Genomic DNA, 23,950 nt, shown 5'->3' on the forward strand with positions numbered 1-23,950 from the left:
TTGTTTAGTGCCAGTAAAAATGATACAGACCCTCTCAGAGCATGGCAAAGGTACCATTCAACTTAGTTTTAAGTCGATGTTTCGACCATGGAAGATGTTTGCTGAGATACATGTGTGATAACCTCTCAGGTCAGGTGAGCAATGGTTTGAGTAAAGTATGTGCATAACTTCCGGCAGGACTCCTGGAGCAGGAGTTAATAGACAGGAGGAGTCCACGGGGAGATGGTGGGCGGCTGGCTGAAGTGGGTGCGGTTTCACCAGGAATACCCGCTAGCCCAATATCCCTCCTTTTCTCGTGTGGGTGAGTACTTCCCTTTGTCAGCGTGAGTTACTCATGCAGCCACCTCTCGTCTCCCCCTCCCATGCACACCCCGCAAGCACACACCTACGATAATCAGCACCCACGTCCGTCTAAAGCGCGGCTCGGAGCGCTCGGTTCTCTCTTTTGCTTGCAGTCAGGCTAACAGACGGGGAGAGAGAGCATGACAGATGGTGTTCACAGCTCTATTTCTGAGGCTGGACTTGTAGCCCGCCTCCCGCCAACCCCGCCAATTCCACTGAAGCCAAGTGCTTGTGATTGTGCCTCCTTCGTCTTCGCCTCGGCGCTCATTCATTTGCAGGCTGATTGTGAATTCAAACCGACAAGAAAACGCAACGTTTACATGCACTTTGCAGCGAGTTGCTATGGCGGAAAGTCTCATCGTGTGCAAACTTCGGTTCATAGCGAATACAGAACCGTTCAGTTTGGAGTCGAGACCACTTGACTGTGCTGCATCACGTGTGATGTAACCACCAGCAGCATTGCTCTTGCGCTAATTTAGCAATCAACTCCCAGTACTTCAACCAAACAAAGAACTTTTGTTTAAGAGTAGTCAGGTTTCCATCCAATTGTTTGGAAATTTTTAAAGCAAATTTACTGAAAATGTGCACAAGGGACATGCGACTTATGCCCGTTTCCATCTGTTCTTTGCCGCTGACGGGGAAAGGTGGGGTTTTACTGAACCGGGCGTTTTACTTCCGCATTTGAAAAATTGTATCGCCATGGTGTCAAAAGTGAAAATGAAAACTGTGAAAGGTCTTACAATTCCGTGATGTAATCCCTTTAACACTTTCATTTGTGGTACATAAGAAGAAACAAATTGAGACAACATTTTAGAAGAAAAAGGATTGTCAAATGTTGGACTCCTGTAAAATCTCTCTACAACTTGACTATCACTCTGGTGCGTTGAGAAGGGGGGTTGGGGGGGGGGTATTCATCTAATTGCCTTTCATGTGGTAGAGCAACCTAATGGTGATCAGCTAAGATGGGTGAATTGGCCCCAGTCAAGGGTGAAAAATCAGTGGGTGAGTCATTCCGGATCTGCATCAATGCATCAACAAATTAACCCATTTAACAATTACCAGTTGGACTAATGGCTTTAGTGAAGGAACTCATTTGGCGTCGGTAATGAACTGACTCGGAAACATAAACAGTCCAGTTATGAAGTGAACTTCAGCCTTCACCGACGTCACCTGACACACTGTGATGTACCCGGCCTATATTGTCTTCCGCTCCAACTCATTAGTGGCAAAGCTCATTATTACTCAAATCACTGGTTTAAGAAACTAGCCACCCAAAGCCATTAGCACCCTCATCTATTCTGTCTCATTTGCATACATTACAAATGCACCTTGACAAAATGGCCGTGCTGGTTTGGTCATCGAATCCTCAGAGAGCAGATTGGCCTGTGCTGCCCTGTTAGGCCAAAAATGAGCGTGCACTCATAAAACCCAATCTCATCCACCATGAAAGCTAATGAGAATATGGATGCTGATGAGGCTCCACTTTAGCATTGCTGAGGGAAGCCCGAGCTTGAGTTCCCAAGGTAACGGAACGGTGGCTTGGTATTGGGGGGCGGGATGACTCACTTGAAGGGAATCCTGGAGCCTGAACAAAGCTGCCCACACGGCCCACCTGAAGCTCCATCAGGCCAACATGTAAACAAGACACTGACATGCACCTCCCTCCCAAACCAACCCCCGCCATAGGGCTTCCCACTGATGGGGGTGGCACAGAAAAAATAAAATAAAAAATAAAGCTAGCATGTACCTGCCTACAACTGCAAGCAGTAATAATATGACGAGGCGTATATGGTAATTTTTTCTTTAAATACTGGTTTAAAACATCCACTTTAAGATACATTTTCAACAGTTTCTTTTTCTTTTTAAAGGCGAAAGCATTTTTAGTTGAAAACTGTCCCATGTCAATGGCGTACTGAGCTACTGGTGTACAATTTCTCGTGAGTATGTATGTGCTGCATTTTGATGAATTCATGACCACACAGCGGTAGGAGTGAAAATTAGGCGTATTAATGGCATCGATCTTTAAAGTTTAGTGTGCATGTATGAATGGCGACACAAATTAAATGATTATAGTAAGCTTGTGGGCTAGCTAGGGTACGGGGGAGGAGTTGGAGTAGGAGGACAAAAAGAAGCCAGAAAATGAGGAGGCGGAAGATGATAATAATGTAATTATTAAGAAATTAAAAGTGATCAACAGGCGTGTAATTGACCACTCAAGTTTGTCCAAGGTCAGTATATTCTTTTGACTTTGGATGGGTGGTGGGCCAAGGTGCAGAAACAATGTGACGGTTAGAGGGATTCAATGGTTCTTTGCAAAGATTCAAAATGAATTTCCAAAGGAGTCCCTGTTAATTAGGTTGTATACTGTAACATGAAATTAGACAATAAATCAGGACTTGAAAAGTCAAAACACCTACAGTACTTTGACCAGATATTCTGTAAACATGCCGATCTAAAATATTTACAGTCATTTCTGGAATATAAGCAGCTACTATTTTCACTTGCATTCGGCCCTGCAGCTAATACAAAGATGCGGCTTATCCATCAGATAACAAGGGGGCGCACTATAAAAGAAGCGCAAGAGTGTCAGGCAGAGCAAAATAAAGCAAGTGAGCCCAAATACAGTAGGATAGAGAACAAGAGCGAGACAATTTGCGCCCTCATTATAGAAAAGAAAGTAGCGGGAACCTGGTGCGGTAATATTAAAACGATTGCGGCTTATATGTGTAACAAACTCGAGTATTCCCCAAATTCAGCTCGCGCGGCTTATAGTCAGGTGCGCCTTATAGTCCAGAAATGACTGTATTCTTTAAACCATATATTGATTAATAATTCCTTTAAAAAAAATTAAAAAAAACTACAATACATTACAATTAATTTGGTGAAAAATATAAAAGTTCTCAGGTTCCAGAGTTCCGCAGACTACCATATCTGCTCGAATAGGCATCCCTCATGGTATTGTTAATTGACATGATGAATTACTCAGCCCATTTGAACTCTTGTTGCTAACAAAATCAGCCAGATCTACTAACCAACACCCACCAACTGTCTCGTAACTAAAATAATGAAATCAGAGAGTGTTTGTGTGTGAGTTTTACCACATGTCCTAAGAATTCCCAGTGCAGTGCTAAAATGGAGTATAAGCTAAATGGGGACAGTGTCATCTATTGGTTCATATGAACTCTTGTTGCTAACCAAAAGAGAAGCACCTACTGACTCGAGCAAACTATCAGGGAATTCATTAAATTCAAGTGTGGAATTTTACCTCGTTGCCTGCATTTGGAGACCTTTTCTGCACTCTAAAAACAGTTGGGTCAAAAATGGACTGATTCTCTACTTGGGTTGATTTGACCCAACTTTGAGTCAAGAAATGGGTCTTTCAGCGTAAAAAAACTCAAAAATATTGGTCAGATCATTTACTTAGGTCAAAATTTTTTTGGTTATTTTGTATAAAACCCAGAAAGTGGATGCGTCCATTTTTTATTCATAATTGGGTTATTTTTGACCTAACTGTTTTTAGTGTGGCAATTGATAAATTCCAATAGACTGACAGGTGGTCACTCCGCAATCTTCTGTGTGTGTGTGTTCCAGGGAGGTTGTACATTTCTCCATATTTTTGTAGTTTTAAAATCCAGTTTCACTTGAATACTGGATAGTCATACTAAATTTAATATTATTCTGATACAAATAAGCCCCCCCCACCCCCCAGAAGACAGCCACTATCACAGAGCTGTTGATGTATTTCGTCGTTCTAAATAGTCTGCCGTGTTTTTAACATTTCATCAAGTCATTTTTGTCATGTGGCAGCAGCATTCAGAGTAAAGTCATCCCTGCAGCTAAGAGCAGCCATTTCATTTGTTTCTGTCCTCTGTTGATCAGCACAGTTCATTCAGTGTCTTTAGTCATTAACAAGCGAGAGCTGGCACAAAGGGATTTAAGAGGCAGCATTACTGTTTTGAATGGCTGCATGCTTAATTCTTGTATTATAATTGAGGCAGGAGCGAGACAGAGGTTATGGTAACTGCTGGAAACCTGTCCCACTTCACAGAAAGGTTAATGAACCTTGCAAGTCCTATGGGAGATGGAGTATGCTGTTAATTTGACAAACGTGGGAAATAAATGCTTTTATGCTTTTATTGACGGTGACCAATAGCGGCCTTTTCCGAAATGAAAGGTTTTAGTCTTTTCGGGTGCTTTGCTGTGAGGCAAAAACAATCACGTGGAATACATTTGCTGGAAGAAACTAAGTACATAATTGTTTGCATGGCCATTTCAGGCCAAAATGCGTCTTCATTATTTATTCCTATTTGGGGGGGAAACGTATACTGCTAAATGTACAGTATCCTGATTTATGTGGAAAAAGGCTTTCATTTTTAATCTGTCAATGGGAATTGACGGACCTTTAAAGCTGCTTTTTAAAAATCAAAATATATAGTCAGACATATAGTCATACGGTGGTTCTCAACTGTTGTCACCCTGAGACCTGCATCTGCCTCTTGTCCTATTAAGTCGTGAATCATTTATTAAAACTAGTGGTGTCAAAGTTAAAGCATTAACTGATTAATTAATCACAAGAAATTACCACATTAATCATGAATTAATCACACTTAATTTTGACCATAGATTATCCCTTAGCGTGAGATGCATTAAAGTAGAGCATTTAAAAATCATCTAAAAAAAAATAACCTTTAGAATATTTGTTCATGTCAAAATATTGGGGTCATTTTTTTCCATTTAAAATTATGCATTATGTAATAAACTGATCAAAAAAGTTTGAAGACGTCCTCATAACATTAAATGTCAAAAGAATGAACACATAAGTGCTCTTTAAAAATATATATATAAAAAAGCCTTTTCTATTAAGTGATTAATCAAAATTCTAAGATGTGATTATTCTGATTTTAAAAAATTATCGTTTGACAGCTCTAATAAAAAAAAATGTTTATTTTTTTTTAAATAGCCTCTGAAAATACTTGTACAGTATATTACATTTTTTAAACAGCTTCAAATGACTTTGGACATACTGCCATAAGCACATTGCTAGCTATGACGTGCGCTAGCCAAAAGTGGTGGCTTCATCGGTGGTGTCCAATGACGTTTTTTTTTTTTAAATCTTCAATTGATACCCTACACTTTACATCTCACTCAGCATTCTGCAAACGAGTTATAAATCTTGTATCGCTTTAAGGCGTTGGGAGATACTTTTGGAACCCTATCCAGCAAAACGCAAAAAGTTAACAACTCTTAATTGTTGGTCTTCAGAGAGCTTGCGAGGCATGCTTCACATTGGGCAACCCAACCCTAACCCTTTTATAGGACACCAACAGCTCCAATCTTGTCACATTGATTGGACTCTAGGTTGGCTGACACCGGACTCCCAATTAGCTCTCGGAAAAGTCATTAGCCTCGGGGTTCACACTTTTTCTTTTTTCCCCACTCTGCACTGTGAATTTTTATGTGGCGTTTCCAATAATAAAAATAATAAAACATGAAAGCACAATGGTTTGTTTGGTATTAGTTAAAGCAACTGTAAATTCACATTGGGGAGGAGTGTGCGTGAAAGTGTCACTGCTAAGCAAAATTAGATGAATTGGAAATGTGGTTATGACACTGTATGGCATCAGTACAGAAGTCCAAGTACCTATAAGCCAAGTATCACAGTGGCAATGATTTAAGAGATTGTCTTCACATTCAAAGAGCTTGACAGGAAGAATGTGCTCTCACAAAAGGCAAACCGACTCAATCATTTCAATGGAATGAGTCATCTAATACAAGTTGAACATTTGGAAGGACAAATAAGTCAATTATACACTATATTGCATGTATACTAATGTTTGGAGACCTGTCTTAGCACAGTAGGTTCATCTATTGGGGGGTTGGTTAAAATAATTAGTTCTTATTGCAGCGACCATTCCAGGATATACCCAAACCGGCACGCCTCTCACCTGAAGTCAGCTGGGAGAGGCTCTAGTTATCCGCAATCATAATGAGGGCAAACATTTTAATGAGCTAATGATGTTGTTCAAAGGGTGAGTACAGTGGAACCTTGAGATACAAGCTCAATTGCATTCATGACTACGCTTGTAATACAAAACACAATATTGAAAGCTTTTTTCCTGTACAAATTGATGGAAAAGCAAATATTTTAGAAAATAGCACTCTTAATATTGAAATGTGTATTTAAAAACAACAACATTCTAATATGATTATATAGAATAGAAAGAGTTAAAACTCCTTCAGGTGTGTAGAATTTGTCATGCAGACAACTACTGAATGTAACAGTAACCTCCGGTATTTGTCGTTTTATGCAGAGAATAAGAATGCATGCATCAAAACACCGCCAGATCAATGTGAATTATTAATCAGCCTATGGCATTTCCCATTATGTGTTAGCATTAAGCTAGTAGAGTTAAGTAATTTGGTTGTTTTAAATACACAACGTGTAGGTGTTTAGTTTGACACTAAACGTTAAATGTTTGTTTCATTTAACAGCTTGAAGCCTCTTTTTAAGATTTGCCACCCCCCCAAAAAGTCACCTTTCATCTAGAAAACCTCCTAAGTTGAGTCACTCGTATCTCAAGGCACCACTATATTCTTAGTATATTTCTGTTTTATTTTATGGTGTGTAGCTTTTCAATTGTACAACCGTTTAAAATGATACTTTGAACAGATGTGATTGTTACAATGCAACTTGCTACCAATGTGTTGAGTTTGCTGCAATTGTTTTTTTTCTTCTTTTTTTTGAAAAGTCCAGAAAGGGAAAAGTGTCCTAACCTTGCATACCCGTCTTGGCCCAAATTCTGTATGATAGCCATCATTTCCAAGCCAACCTGCTTTCTCCTTCTCCCAGGGATACTACGGGTGCCGCTCCGCTCTGCCTCGCCTGTATGCATAATGTTTGCCAGAGAAGCTCCGCAATCCCTCTTAACCTTTGGCCTTGGCTTATTGTTACCTGTGAGCAGCGCAATGGCAAACATGCAGTGAGAACGCTGTACAGACCTGCAAGCTGTTTGCGTACTATAACTACGGAGGAGGGCATGGGAGGAGGGAAGGAAGAGAAAGAGAGAGCTATTTAATCCCCCCCCAAAGGAACTCCCCTCTCAACCCATATCGTGAACTCGCAGGCAAATCGTGTTGCTGCAAGGCACACCACACACTCGCACGCACGCACACACACACAGCCGTCTTTTTAATTTCGTCAGCTGAAAGAAATCTATACAGCGTGCTGGAATACGACTGCGCCACAGAGCAAAGTGAACTATACATCACCCTGGAATGTAAACAGGTTTCTTCTAGCAAGTGTAGCATAAAAATACCACATCGCAACAAACCTCTTGGCGATGATAATGGTCAATAGCATAGATCAGAGGTCTTAGAAGATGTATGGTTGTTAGTCCAGCAGCATATCAATAAGTTGCGCAAATCCACAGAAAAAGCTGCAATAGTATACTAATTATTCGCTGCAGAACTGTGTAATTTTCATCATTAAATTACAAGCTGTTTCCAACAATTAATAGATGGCGCACTAAGAACACTTGGGTAAAAAAAAAAAACCCAAGTTGGGTCATAAAAGGAGCAGATACACTTCTTGGTTCAATTTGACCCAACTTTCAATTTTGGGGGTTATTTTGTGCAAAACAACCCAGAAAGTTGGGTCAAATTGATGCTTTGACACAACTTTCTGGGTTTTGCACAAAATAACCCCAAAAATTGAAAGTTGGGGTTATTTTGTGCAAAACAACCCAGAAACCCGCAAAATGTAAAGTTGGTTCAAATTGACCCAAGTAGTGGACCTGTTCCATTTTTATCCAAATTGGGTTATTTTTGACCCAACTGTTTTTAGAGCGCATTGTAATATTCATTCAGTCTTAATGAATTAAATATTAAATTCTGACCGATATGATATGAAGCTACAACTCAACTTGATCAACATCTTTCTAGTAGTAAACGAACATGGGGTTTCCTCAAAAAGTGTCTGTCCTTCCCCATTTAGTTAACGGATGTATCATTCTCAAGTCAAATAAACAACTCATTTTCTCCCATTAGGCAAAAAAACAAACAAACAAAAAACATGAGAAACTTTAACTACTTCACCAGCTCAGTGGGCTCGTAGTAAGAGTGTCCGCCCTGAGACTGGGAGGTTGTGGGTTCAATCCCCGGCCGGGTCATACCAAAGACTATAAAAATGAGACCTCTTGCCGCCCTGCGTGACAATCAGCATTTAAGGGTTGGAATTGGGGGGTTGGATCACCAAATGATCCCTGTGGCCCCTGCTGCTCACCGCTCTCTCAGGGGATGGGTCAAATGCGGAGAACGAATTTCGCCCCACTTAGGTGGGTGTGACAATCAGTGGTACTTTAACTTTACTTCAATTCATTGAAGTGTGGAGTCCTTGCATCCAGTTCATCATTAATCCTATATAATTATTTCTTTTATTTGAATTCATTCTATACATTATGAAGATAGGACACTTTCCTGGCTGGTCCCTTTAAACTTTTAATTCGATTTTGAGCCCTGCTTTATGCCTTCCTTTGCTTACACAACATAAGTTTGCTGACGAGCTTGTAATACTGATAACCATCAAGTCAGAGATTCAATGTAATCCTTGAAGAAGAAAAAAAAAAAAAAAAAATAGGAGAAATCCATTCATTGTGTACATTTCTAATAACTACAGTTACAGTTGGGAGTTAGACAGGCCTGCTATAATATCTGCCAACTTTTGCTCTCATAGCTGTCGTACTTCATTATTATGGCAAAATACAAATACAAATATATATATATATAAATATAAAAAAATAAATATATATATATATATATATATATATATATAAATATAAAAAATAAATAAAAAAATAAATATATATATATATATATATATATATATATATATATATATATATATATATATATATATATATATATATATATATATAAAATCGGCAGTGTGAGGTTCTTTGTCAAGTCTTTGTTTTTGTGTACAATTATTAACTGGCAAGCATTCCATATACTTAAATAGGGGCTATTCTAGGAGCGCATAATTATTAGTGAGTTGTTTTTATCAGCATGCTTCACTCCCCTTCAGCGTACTCTGAGAGACACAACTAAGTGGAAGCCATAGCCTAGCTGACCCCCCACTAACTGTGACATTTGTGCTTGTATACGCCCCTTTGGATCCCATGCACACTTTCCTACCCTTCCATCCATGTCAATAAAAAAAGAAAGAACAAAAAAAAAAAAATTGTGGAAAGGTAAGCAGTGATTGACAAGCACGTACTCACTCCACCTTGAAACACCAAATCCTGTACAGGGCCCAGTGCCAGAGATACCGCTTTTGACTCGAGGAGGAAAGAAAAAAAAAGGGGGGGGGGGGCATACGACAAAGACGACAGCTTGTGAGGGGGAACATTGTCTGCGGCTGCTGCGACTGGAAATCTTTTCAGGAAAAAAAAAAAAAGGATTTGATGCACAATGGTCGTGGGTGTGAAGAAAAGGGGCTCATATTAAGAGAAGTGTCTCTATGTGTGCCGAGCGATCGGCATTTAACTGCATTTGCATGGAGCAAGTCCAATCGGCTCTTTTCTCTCTCACTCTCTAAAAATATATATATCTGGTGTGACAGAAGCGTTCCAAGAGGGCTTTCAAGGTTGTCCTTGTTTTCTTGGAGTCATCTGCATATAACCAGGATTCTAAGCATAGACATTTTAGCTAGCTAAACAATAGGGCTTCCTTCCTTAGACAAAATATCCAGCCACAACATGATGAGCACAATGTCAGTATGTCCAATACAAGAGTGGTGTGAGCTTAAAAAAGGCAAATCGAAACTTTTTGGGTGAAATGGGGAAGTCTCAAAGGAATCTTACGTGATGTTGTGGCTGGTCAGTGTGTCGCATACGTTTTATCCCTACTGCATTTTGAATAAGGAGAAAATATACAACGCCACACTTAATTGCTATTGACAGAAGACCATTGGTCACCTTTTATAGAGAGAAATTTCCTTACTCATTTCAATCAACCAAAACAGCTTATAGAGATATCAAGAGGATTAATCAGCTACAGTATTTGTGCGTGTGGACAGAAGATGGAGCGGACAATTGAGCGGAGGATTCTTATGTAATTCTCCCTTTAGGTGGTGGAGAACAGTGAGAGCGTCAGCCCACACTAGAGAGGAACGTGTTTGTTATTAAGCCGCAAGTGTAAGAGACGCTTGATATGTGTTGAAAAGGGGTCGGGACAACTTCTAGGTGGGGCCGAGAAGATCCAGCTGCTATGTTACTTATTTTCAGTTTCAGGACACAACTATGACCATTTTTGTTGAAGGATGTCTTTGGTTCAGATTCTAGCAGTATTAACATTGTAATGTTTTAGTGAAGCAGCGATTTATTTTTACACTAGTAATAGAAGAAGCCCCCCCCCCCCCCAAATGCAGTTCAGCCGCAGTGTCCTCATCAGGCTTTGGAGGGCTGAGCGAGAGAATAATGAACTTCATGTAGTAGCACCTCTGACATTTAGTTTGGCTGCGGCTGACAATAGGATGAGTGCGATGAGCGGATGTTAAGCACCTCCAGCTGGGCTTCTGTGTTAGGCACTATTGTTGTTGATGTTCAACAGGGGAGGTGCATTGGAACCTTTACATTTGAACGTCCTGAAGGTCATACCTTTGGGAAACTGACCAAAATTTGGGTGGAAAATATTATTGCAGTAAATTTCGCAAGATCAGTGAATAATTCAACGCGTTATGATTTTTGGGTGTGTAATGACGACCATACGGCACGGAGTGGAATTTCATGGAACTGCAATGTAGCAACAAATTGGTACAGGTTGTTCCGATCAAAAGTCAACAGAGGCCCAATAACTGGATGACTCTAAAAGAGTTGTACAAAGTTATAGGTCACATTAATGGTGGAATAAGCTTTGAAACGATTTCTTAATCATTTACAGCACAAAAACCCGCCATCAGTTTTTATACCCACTGTTAGGGCTGTGCAATTAATCAAAATTCACTACAATTTCAATTATTACACTCCACAATTACAAAATCAGCACAATCGTAAAAAAAAAAAAAAAGATTATTAATTAAAAATTTTGAGTTTAAATTGATACATTTGCACATTTTTTAATTTTTAAATAACTAATTTAATCAATTTTGTTTCAACCAAAACGAACTTGCATAATTAATGTTTCAAATAATTTTATCTGTCTTAATATTTTTTATGTTTAAACATTTCTCGTTTTGTACCAAGAATAAATGGTAGTTCTACTGCACAGTGTTGTGCACTCCAAATTCAAATTTTTGCCAACATAAATAAATAATTATATATTATTATAAATATATATTATAACAAAAAGGAACGTGCACAATTATAGTGCTTCTATTTATTTTAATTGGTTTTAATATTATTTAAATGCTTAAACATTTAAACATTTTCTTGAAATTGAATAATCGTGATTTCAATTATTGCCAAAATAATCGCAATTCCCATAATCGAGCAGCCCTACCCCACTGTATTTTATATTATTTAAAGCTACTGAACCCAGAAAATTGAATTTCGAATCGCTACTGCCACCTGTGGCCAGAAAATGAAACAGCATTTTTCCTTTCTTCACATACACAATGCACATATGATGTCACATCCGCAGTCAGAGGGCGGGAAACCCGAATCCCGTTTGAAACTATTGGCCAGAGGCTTACAGGACTTCCCATTATGAAAAGCTAAGATGTTAATCTACTAATTAAAACATGTTTCAGTCATAAATGGTAAAAAAGAAAAAAGAAAAAAAAAGGCTATTGTAAAGATATTTTTGGGCAAATTGTTACAAAGTGCGGCTTTAAACAACATTCATTGTGACTAGTACAACACAAAGCACCTGGGGATGGCAACAAGTAGAGCTTAAATTGAAGTTGCTCCTACTGCTGTATGCAAGTTGCACCGCTGTGTAACAAAGTTTATGAAAGCACACACAAGCAAACAGTACACATTGGTTATGAGCATGTTGGCAACTTTGGAGGAAGGGAAAAAAGAAAAAGAAAAAAAAACGTTCAATTCCTTCGCGCCCACCCCCTTGTCATAATATATGGATGTCCCGTAAGGTTATTTGTGTTTGCCGGGAAATGAAGTGCTCAACTGGATTAAAAAACACACTGCATATGTTTGGAAATCTGTTTCCCTGGGCGTACGAGTAGCGTGAAGCAGCAGCTTGCGTCTGCTCGCAGAGAGAGGGCAGACACTCTCATCATTAGCCGGGCTACAACGTGCTCCTCTACCTGCACCAATCTGCACAGCCAGGCGCCACTCTGACGCCACACAGATGTTCCCAGCGCCAGGTGCAAAGTGGCGAAGGGGGGAAGAGGGGAGGGGGGCGTCAACGAAAAATGGAAATATTCAGCAGAATACACAATAAGAGTTTAATTATGAATAATACCATTGGCTCTTTGTTCTCACAATGGTTTCCCGAGCCTTCGGGAAGTTGTTTTTTGGCTACCATATGGGGGCTGCTGTCTGTCACAAATAAACTCGGGGATAATTACATGGTAAAGAACAATGATGTTATTTATGTTCATTTGTAACATAAGGTGAAGACCATTATATAGATTAACGATTCAAATGATTCATACTGCATGACTTAGTTTCATGTCACCATAGAACAAGATTCAAACTAATATTTAGAAACTTCACTGTTTAGTTTTTTTTGTTGAAACAGAAGAGGCCTAGGCTACCCTTGGTTTTAATGTTAGCCATCTCTGAAAGCCGACAAACCATTCAACCAGCCATCAAACTCTTGCTTTTTGTTTTTGTTGTGATTCCACCACAAAATGGTACAGCTGGTCAATTTAACCAAATGTAACTTAGGTATGCGTTTAAAATGCCACTGGGTGACAGTAGCGCGCTCCATTATGCGTGTGTCAAGCATCCTCAAATGGCGAGTAGATTTACTTTTCATTAGTTTTGTTACAGAGCGGTGCCTTGACTTACAAGTTTAATTCATTCCATGACCACGCTTGTAACACAAAACACCTCTACAGTATATCGAATTATCTTTCCCAATTGAAGTGAATGGAAATGCCATCCATCCTTTTCGGCACCCCAAAAACAACAACATTCTGCATTTTCAAGCATTTTTAAATTTAAAAAAATGGCACTTAACAGTGTTGTCCTTTATCAAAACATTCAGAAACAACCATTAAAATTGAAATAATGTAAAGAGCTAAACAGTTTGTGCATCATAATAATTGAATGGGTCTTGTGCTGCTCATTTTGGTGTGCGCGGCACAGACAGACTGCATGTAGATTTGACCAAGAAACACTGAAGTGGTCTCAATTCAGCTGTAATATTAGTGGTAGAGGATAAAGAATGTATGCTTTTATTGTACGTCTGTCTACATTATTTTTACCTCTTGTGTACAAATAGTGGTTCAAAGGTTTATGATTAGAGATATTGATGTTAGTTTTGTTCTGATAGCATTAAGCTAGCCGACCTTTGTAAGACAAAGTGAATGTGGTTTGATAAAATAATCATTGATATCCAATTTATTTTCCATTATATTCTCAATGGAAAAAAATTAGAGCAACTTGGGAATCATCCAGCACTATTGAACGGATTATGTTTAACTATGGAGGTTCCAGTGTGCAAAATGTAAAAAGCACTTGTTTAAATAATCGATGTGGTTTTTGGTCCACATTGAAAAACAGCAAATAAATTAGCAATGATAAGTTACACGCCTAATAGTTTGCATTTTAAGGACATCTTGAGGTGTGGAGCAGATGATCTCTGCAGGCCTCAGAATTCACTAACACCAAGCCAGCTGGTCTGAGACAATCACAATACTTCACTGTTTGCCTGACCAGCAGCAGAACACAGGCTCTGTCGCTCCCTCGGGAGCCGATACAAGAGAGATGCATGTTAAAGCATGCATATCCCTCATGCACCATATTAATGAGCACAGCATGCTTCGGCTTGAAACTGTCCAGCTGTCTTCAAATAGCCAGAAAGAAAAAGTGTTAGCCTGCTAGAAGTGAATTTACATCTGTGTGTATGTGCGCACTAATGAATTTAAGAAATTATTTTGTGGGGGGGAGATTAACAGGAAAAAAAGCCTACATAAATTTGAGTAATTATCCTAATGCTAACTTCAAATCCATGAAAACCTCAGGCTCTACATCCTTCTTAAAGAGGATTTGACAGCGATAATGAACACCTCAGAGCGGGAAAGAGCATTAAGTGAACCGCAGTTCATATTGCATCAGTTTTGACTCACAAGCCACTGAAACGATCATGAGAGAGTATTAACAAGAACAAGTAACTGCAAGTGATGTGTGCATAAGCTGCGTCTATTCCGAAACTAATGATTTACTTGTTAGAGTAATTATCGCTGTGAGACAAGCCGGAACATCTGCATTGATTTAGAGTCTGGGAGGCCAGCGGGCGGGGGATGGCGGGGGGAGCTCACAATCTGTATTTTCACTTAAGAGAGCAATACAATCTGTTGATGCTTATTTCGGTAATTGATGGAAAACTATGTACACCCCATTGGAAATGGCACCGACAACGTCTATTGTTTTATTAATTGAGAAAGTGTGACCAAACCTTTGTTGTGGCGCTGGCTTTCCGTAACATGGGTGACGCAGGCGATCGCTACAACATATTGCGGTTTGGAAACATATTTCGGGTCAATGACTGCTTTGCAACATATCAGTGGGCACCATGTCTTTGGCAATGTTCAGTACGATTGACTTCCATCTCTTGGCTCCTAACTTGTCACACGGAGAATAATGTGAAAATAATTCCTCTCATGTTGATCATTTCATAGAAGGAATTGTGTGTGTGTGTTTTTTTAAGGGATACTTGACTCATTGAGCCATTTTCAGCAGCTAAAAGTTAATATTTTGTCCAGAATTAATTTGGTAACTTCATTAATTTTCATGTACAATTACTACCTTTAAATACAAATTTTTCCACTTGCTGTCGACTGACGATGACATAACTTGTGCTGAGGAAGTAGGTAACAAATCATGGCTCAGTTTGTTGAACAAACCCAGAAAACAGGTGAGCCATGATTGGTCGTTACCTACTTCCTCAGCACAGGTTATGTCATCTTTATTCGGCTAATAATTAGTTTTTAAAGTTATTATTTTGTCCAAGAAAAATAATGAAGTTATCAAATTCATTCTGGACACAATATTAACTTTTTACTGCTGAAAATGGCTCAATGAGTCTCTTTAAGGAAAGGTCAGAAAAGTTGCTAAGTTGTGAAAAATTCACTAGTTTGGCATCGCCGACTGAGTTTTTAAAAACTAGCTCTGCACCGTTCACAGCCATGTTGTCAGTGCAAGCAGTGCACGTCAGCAGGGACATTTTTTAATTTCTTTTTTTCCCCTCCAATGATGGTGTCAGTTTTGCCTCTAGAATTATGCCAATTTCTATGATGATGGGGAAGGGGGGCGGGGGGGGGATATTTCAATATTCATGTCCTGGAAGATTGCCTTTGACATTATAGGCTCCATTGCATACTCTTTATCTTTATCTAAAATTCTGCTGTTAGTTGAATTCTCATTTTTGGTCAAATTCATCTCTGCATCAAGCGCTCACATAGAAACGTCTTTGAAAGCTCAAAGAGCCACTTGGTGCTTGGAAGGAGTTTGTCAATTCTGGCACCCTCTTTACTAAGTGAAGCGATAGCTACTGAATGTACCGTAGCTGTAATCGAGGTGAGCATTAAGTAAGACACAGGTAAACCCATTGTCCTTGTTCTGCTACCTCTGCCTCTAATGAAGCCTGTTGGTTCAGACCAGCCTGACCTCAATTCATACCAGGCTGAATTAAGAAAATCTTTAGCCTTCATAACTGTACAAATGGATAAAGAATACCGATTAATTATGACAACATCTACACACTACCACAAGCCCACATGACCTTGGACTGATGAATGAATATAGGTAACAAAGGAGTGTGGCAGAAGTGGATCCTATCAGTGAGTCAGGACTAGGGAGGAAAATTGGACAGTTACGTTTATTGTTACAAGTTACACACAAAAAAAGAGAGAATTGTAAGGTTAAGGGGGGAAGAAAACGTTTCTTTTAACCGATTACAGTGTATTCATTTTCATACATGATCTTGACATAATACTTGATTTTACACAGATCGAATTGGCAGATATTTTGCCAATCGATCAATGACGTACAGTGATCACAATAAATAAAAATAAGACAAACTTACAGCAAACAATATTGTTCATTCCAGGGATGTTGTGTTCTGCCATTGTTAATAATCTAAGGTTTCTCATCAGATACAGTCAGATTTTTTTGTGTTCAATTTCCCCCCAATATTTTTTATATAATTCAGCTTTTTTCCGTTGTTTGTTTTGGGTTTTTCTCAATCCCCCGACCCCCTAACCTTTATTGAAAAATGTTCAGCATCTTTGGGAGAATTCTTAGGGTTTCGTTATTTTTACCTCAATGCATTTCAATTGTTGAATGAAATGGCTATTCATGATAACAGTAAATAAAATTGTTGAAATAGATTGGTCCATCTTCTGATCATCAGTGACTTTTTTTCTTTCTTTAAACCCCCCCCCCCCTCCAAAAAAAAACCTGATCACTGAAAATATTGATCGCATAAAGCCTACATAATACTGTACATTTGTCTTTGCCTGATTTATTAAGAGATCTGTCAGTTTGACATGAAATGAAATCCAGTGCACACTGGGTGGGGAGGACCAACCTGAGGTTTATGTGATGTCACACAGAGTGACACTGGTCAATTAAACACCTCCCACTACGGGTTGGCATCACTCAAAAGGCTCATTAACCTTCCTGACCAAATAGCAGTCACCACGAGAAAAGCATGCCGTCAAAATGGCCAAGCCCCGCATGGGCAGCACAGGTCAACACCCACACAAGTGACATGGAAGTGAATTGTTAGAGTGACTGCTGTGCTCGTCTGTCTGGGCACTTTGTTTAGTTGCATATGGTTAAACTAATAGCAAAGGTGACGCTTATTTTCACGTTCGTAGACGTGCATATTTTCTCATAATTGAGCCAAGTTTATTTGCAGACCTGGAATAAAGCACAAGCACAGCTCTATAAACCATAAGCACTATTGAAACTGAATCCCAACAAATACATATCCCAGATGCATTGCATTTGGATTTTTGAATCAATGATGCATATATTTAGCGTAGAGCGACGCCGTCTGAAGCGAAATGGGAGCAGCAGAAGTGTCTTTGTGCGTCTGCTTTTCAGACCACTAGTCTTAATCTATGGAGTTGATCTCCTGTTTCTTTTAGGATTAAAAAGAAAAGGAAAAAAAAAAGTCTACAAATATTTGAGGCAATCAGCAACTTAACACGCATTTGGAATGTGAAGACACAAAAAAACAAATGTATAAAAAGGAGCGAAATATGAAGAGGGAAAAGGGGGATCGGAGCTGTGCCCATTTTGGGGGTGTAAAATATGGAGAAGTGTGGATCATCGGGGGAGCAGCTCTGCCTGGGGGAACAGATGAAGGGAGGACACTGTGCCAAGATCTCTCCACTGGAGGGGGGAGCTGAGGTAGTGGAGGAGCTCTATGGGAGAACGAGTGTGCGCCTCGCATGCTGCTTTCCTCAATCGCAGTCTCGCACGCCTGCATTGACACGTCTCGGGCTGTGTGCAGCAAGAGGGAAATTGCTCCTGACAGGCCCTTGCAAACTTCACAGCCATTTAGAAAGACTTACTCCCACACTTTTGTCACAGGCGTTTATTGCGGCGGATACACGATACCAAAAATCTACATTTTGCAACTTGGCATCGCCTTTTCACCAACTTGGGCCTCGGCACCATTCATAATTTTCGGCCCCGGCGCGCATGTAAACACGAGTCAAGAAAAAGTGATCTGAACACATGAGGTTAAAAGTGGGGATGTCCCAATCTTCTTCTTTTTTTTTTTTTTTACACCCCAAAACGATTCATTTGATTTTGAGCATTTGCCAATAACGGAGTCCCAATCTGATACCGCAACAAAACATCATGAAGAGAAAAGTGAATTTAACAAAGTATCCCAGCATAAAAGTACCTTCACGTATGTGACAAGCCAGTGCCTCCAGTAACGTTGTGCCGGTGAAGAGCGACTTGGAGCATCAGGATCAACCATCGCCAGAGTGTAAAATGTGTTCTGCAAACACAAGAGCCACATAACATCATCATCATATTATTAAACTTGTTTTTTTGTTGTCATAATTGCATGACATGTAAGAATGCTAAAACTGTTGCGGTTTGATATACTTGATCTCACGTGTGAACACACAGGCCGGTGTTAAAATGACAGCAAAAAGGATAATATATTAATTTATTATTAATCCAAAGAGATAATTTTAAAGAAAGACCTTTCGTTAGGTTACAGTCACTGTGATGGAACTAACAAATTACCAAAAAGTGCAAATAAAACTGAGACCTCCCAGAGTTTTAGTCTCTGTTCAAAATAGATTTAAAGGCAAATCAATAATACAGGTTGTTAACAATTTAAATATGACACTGTGAAGTTGGAAAATTGGGCTGGACGATACATTGTGAAACAATTTTCAGCCGTAAGCATTTCATATCAGTAGATTTTGAAAAATATAGATTTTTTTGTAACTTATTTAAAATAATATTAAATGGAGTTCAAATTAAAACACCACAGTATATGTATGTAGTATAAACCGTGCATACATATTCAGTATATACACTTAGAGAAACAGCATCTAAATGGGCATATGACAGAATTGACACGGATACGGTTCACTTTGAAAAACATTGTCAATCATGCATGACATTCAGTTCCTGACAGGAGCACTGCCACAATCGGAATTGTCCGCTGTTACAAGTTTCCGATCAATTGAAATAAGGCCGGTATTGACTTGAGACTCACACCTGTATTGGTACTCTCCCATCCTTAGTTAACGTACACTTTTCTTGAGTTCTTTTATATCATCATTAACACCATACACTTTTATTCTTTATCATCATTAACACCCTCGATAAATAAGTCGCCCAAGATATTGTTTTGAGGTGATTGTCCCACTTTTGAGGAATTCAGCCTTCGAGGTTCCAATGTATTCTCAAACCTGGCATCACTTCGCTTGGCAACAAAAACTATTCAGACAATTCCAATCTGACAAAATCCAAATCCTCTCGTTCAAATGATCACAGTTAACTTCCTGCCATTTATCAACTATCTTAATACCCCTCAATCTGTCATTAGATAAAGTGAGAAAAGAGGCATCTAAACTGACACTTGATCACACTTATTGGACGCCGACTTGGCGGCCTAATTGCCGGAACATTTTCATTCTGTCGGTCCCTAAAAGTTACAGACTTATGAGAACAGATTGAATTATTGCGAGAGCACATTTGTCATCTCTGGTCCTACGCCCAAAATCTGCCAGACCATATGATGATTTTTTTTTTTCTTAATGTTCACTTCCTCTACGAAACGGATACATTTTAATCACAGATGATGCTCTCACATTGCATAGTACACTTAAGGCCGAAAAATAAAACCTACCAAAGTATTTGTCTGTTTGTGTCAACAAGAAATTAAATTTCCTGTTTGTTGTGTCCTATCAAGGCATTCTTAGAAATAATCCAAATCCAATGTACGAGCCTATGATCAAGTAGCAGCCATGTATTTTTCTTTAGATGCTCATTTTGAGAAGGATTCTCTGCCTACCTGACAAGCAGTAATAAGCGTAAACAACTAAGCCTAATAACAGGATAATACTGTAGTCTCAGCGATAGTGCCTGCAGGTAACATGCAGACACACCGGCAACAATGGAGCCTCCTCCACAGCCTGTCAAAAGTGACTCTATATCAGTGACCCCCCCGGGCAGCTTACCAACCATGACCTGTTGCCTTCTCACGAGTTCTGTAATCCTCATTTGTACACGTTTGCTACCAGGCAAAGACACTGTGATAATGGACTTATTTTCAAGTCTGATGTGTTCCTAACACACACTTTGAATTAAACATGACTCCCAGTCACAATTATCATTCAAAGAAATAGCCATTTATAGCATGTTTCATGAACATTTTTCATGGATGGAGACAAGATTTTCTTAAAGCCAAATTTGGAACAGTTTACATTGTTTTCTAAAACTGTAATTTCGGATGCTTTCTGGGCATACTTGGCTGTTGCATTTCTACCTGTTAGAATTTCGCCCGGTCCATCTGGCACGGGCAGCAAACATACAAGAGAAGATCCCTCCATGCTTGCACTTCACACATTGTGGCATGTACCCTTCTCTCTCTCTCTCTCTTACACGAGGACATTTTTTTTTCTCTCCATCTGTCAAAATCCACATTAATTGCACACAGATATGTGTGAAAGACTCCAGGGAAAAACAGATGCATGCTTTGCCATCTGAAATAATTTAACAGGGCTCAAACCAACTAAATGTTGTATCAAAATATGTTTGAACAGAGCACATTCAAAGAGGTGGATACTGTAGGAGGCCAGACTCTAAAAAAAATATTATGGAACTCGACTTTATCAGCTGTCATCATTGCTGCTAAAGAGAAATCAACATTTGTAAACCACAATTCTATTGTGCGCTCCATTTTTTTGTGTTTACCAGATAACTAAACACATCGTTATTCAGCACCGTCAATCAAGCTCTCTTTAAAAGGTTAACGTGCCACTGATTGTCACACGCGGTGTGTAAAGGGCCCTGCACGCAGACTGGAGGTGGGAAAGACGGACGGTGCATCCTCTTGGGATCAACCTCCCAACAAAACAGCAACTTGGGATCACATCGTGTGGTTCCAGTTCACATCAGTTACCAGCTGTCTGAAGAAATAACCCTCAGCTGACAAGGCTTCTCTAACTGGTGATGCAAGAGCTAGTTAGGCTTAGCCTGGCTCATAGTTGCCTAAAAGATTTGCATTAAGGGTTAGAGAAACTGCACATAAAAAAACCCAACAACATCTCCCATAAGACTCTTCTCCTCCAGGCTAAAGTTTGTCTAAGAACATGAAGGCTATGCTTCTGCATAAGGAAGCTTGCATCGTGAAAGATGAGGATTTGTGTGTATGACCAAATAAAGCATATTAATCACCTTCGGGATACACCATTATCCCATTATCAAGCTTGCCTTTGGTTGATTAAATTCTTTACTTTTAAGCGGGGTACTAATCACTCAAAAAAAAAAAAAAAAAAAAACCTTTAAGGCACTTTTCCGAGACGTTGAAGGTGTGCAACTATGAAATAGGGTAGACATTTAAAATGGTTGTATCTCAAATTCATACCCCATTGAAACAAATGTAAATGCCATTAATTTGTTCCAATTGTAATGTTTGCTTTATTTGTAACAGAAAACCACACTAATGTTTTACTTTATAAAAGCATACCATAATAATAAAATCAAAGATAATGTAAAGAATTGAAACCTGCTCCTTCTGGTGCGCACACCTTGGCCCAACATAAAATAGACATATGGAGACGGTCTAAAGTGTTCAGTAAGCCACAGTAATATTAGTTGTTCTTCGTAGAGGATAAACGGTCCATCAATTGCAGTCTAAAAAGACTTGGCTCAAAAATAACCCATTTTGAGTCAATGGACTGATTCATTTGGGTCAATTTGATCCATTTTCTGTGTTGTTTTGTACAAAATCATCACATTTTTGGGGTTGTTATATACAAAATGGCCCAATTTTTCGTTGGGTCAAATTGAGCCACATATTGGATCAGTCATTTTGTTTGTTTTTCTAAAACCCAAATCGGGTTATGGTTGATCTGTTTCTTGTGTGCCTTGAAGGGTCATAAAACTTCAATACAGATACTTTTTGCATTTTTTGTTAGCATTAAGCTAAACAAGATGATCTAAAACAAAGCTATGAGGTTGTTTTAAGTTCAAAATGTGTAATTCTGCTTGTTTTGTTTAGTTGACAGCAAAATTTAACTGGGAGAAGCAATAAACGGTATGAAACCTCTTTTTTAAAGGATAATCCACTCTGTTAAACTGCTGCTTGTTATGAAGTGAGCTAAGTAGAGTTCACTGCCACCATACAGTACTCATATCTCAAAACGTTGCTCACAAGTAGAGAAAAAAAAGAATTACAGAAAGCGGCCAGACCCTTTCCCACCCTGTCTCAGTAAGTTCCAGTTCTGGCTGTATGGTTCTCGTTACATTTTTCCACTGACACCACTTCTACCCGTTTGCGGTGCAATAGAAATAAATAAATAAATAGGGTTAACTGTGGAAACACATTAGCAAAAAAAAAAACGATCATAACATGGCACCAGAAAGCTCCATACAAAACACACTTGGAGTTAATCTTTTAGATGCCCACTGAGCAGAGGTCTCATTAGATTTGTTGACATATAGCCAATCTTCACACATGAATTAAAATCGACACCCTATACTGTGAAACGGTTATAATTTAAAAACATGGAAACCCCACCCATCGCCACTGATATATCTACAAATAAGAACAAAGAGCGGTTCAGTATCTCTCTGGATGTAAACTCCTGGCTTACCTTTGAGTGAACTCTGCTGGGGATGAGAATCAGAGAGTTGTCTAATCGCTCCCCTCATAGAACGGCCTATGCTATCGAGCCCAGCTCTGCTAAGTGATGACACCACGAAGGGCAATAGTGAGGTAGCTAGACGAGGGGAGGAATGGAGAAAGCCCCTTTGTGAGTTTACAAGTTCACGCTTTATCCCTGACCCGTTAGCAAACAGTGTCGTCCACGTAGCTGCCTATTAATACACCCGTTGCTTTATCCTCCCCTCCTCATCTACAATCAGACCCAGCGGCGTTTCATGAAATGGTTAACCATGCACACACACCGTTCGACCCAGAACTTGGCAACGCATCACTCTGAAATCCCAGTTTAAGTCTGAAAAACATTTGAACTTGTTTGGTAATTAACAGGTATCTGTGTTGTGATTAAGAGAGCGCTAGGGCTTAACAAGCATCTGATGAAGCTTAGAGCAAGGCTGAAAGATCGATCTCTCTGCACAGAAAAATAAAAACACAAGAAGGGTGCGAAAAGTACCATTCACACATCGTATAAATTTAGAGTCTTCTATTAACCGAATATGTGGAAGGAAGCGGCAATACCAAGGAAAAAACCCACACTAGCATAAGGAGAGCATGTAAACTCCACAGAGGAAGCCAGAGACGGGATTCAAAACCCAAACATCAAAACTGTAATAGTAACTGTAACACATTTGTTCCATGAGATACGGAAACTAGGAAAATCTCTCTATATTCATTGTACAGTAAAAAAACAACAGTAATGATACAATTAAGAGTGAAGAATGAAAGGTTTTGACATATTTTTTACTTCAGTTCAATGGACATTGTGCTGCTCCTTCTGGTGTCCACGCCTTGGCCACCTGGGGGCAGAATACAACAGCCATATGGATAGCCATTAGCCTGGTTTACATGGAGCCATGTATTCCGATTAGAATGTATCTGAACGGCCAAACGGAACGAAAATGTTCCATATAAACACCTCCATCGGAATGAAAAGGCTGAATGCGAATGGAATTTCATTCAGAATCACAGGGGTGGTATATTCTTTTCGTCAATCCAAACAAGCGTCATGAATACACTTCATTCGGAATGGCGAGGCTGCGTCCGGCATGCG

General features: G+C 39.3%; 1 protein-coding gene across 4 annotated transcripts in view; it reads right to left on the minus strand.

Annotated features, from left to right (window-relative positions):
* pebp4 (phosphatidylethanolamine binding protein 4) overlaps positions 1-23,950 on the minus strand; it is a 53,235-nt gene that overhangs the window by 15,276 nt on the left and 14,009 nt on the right. For all 4 annotated transcript variants that reach the window (XM_086075064.1, XM_086075065.1, XM_086075067.1 and 1 more), the window contains one exon: positions 18,391-18,489. In XM_086075064.1, coding sequence (XP_085931190.1) covers positions 18,391-18,468 — 78 coding nt within the window. In that variant the 5' untranslated portion in view covers positions 18,469-18,489. The remainder of the gene's footprint in view (positions 1-18,390; positions 18,490-23,950) is intronic.

Source organism: Leptonotus elevatus, chromosome 5 (assembly GCF_054856555.1).
Source record: "Leptonotus elevatus isolate MCC_2025b chromosome 5, RoL_Lele_1.0, whole genome shotgun sequence".
In the NCBI taxonomy this organism is placed as follows: domain Eukaryota; kingdom Metazoa; phylum Chordata; class Actinopteri; order Syngnathiformes; family Syngnathidae; genus Leptonotus; species Leptonotus elevatus.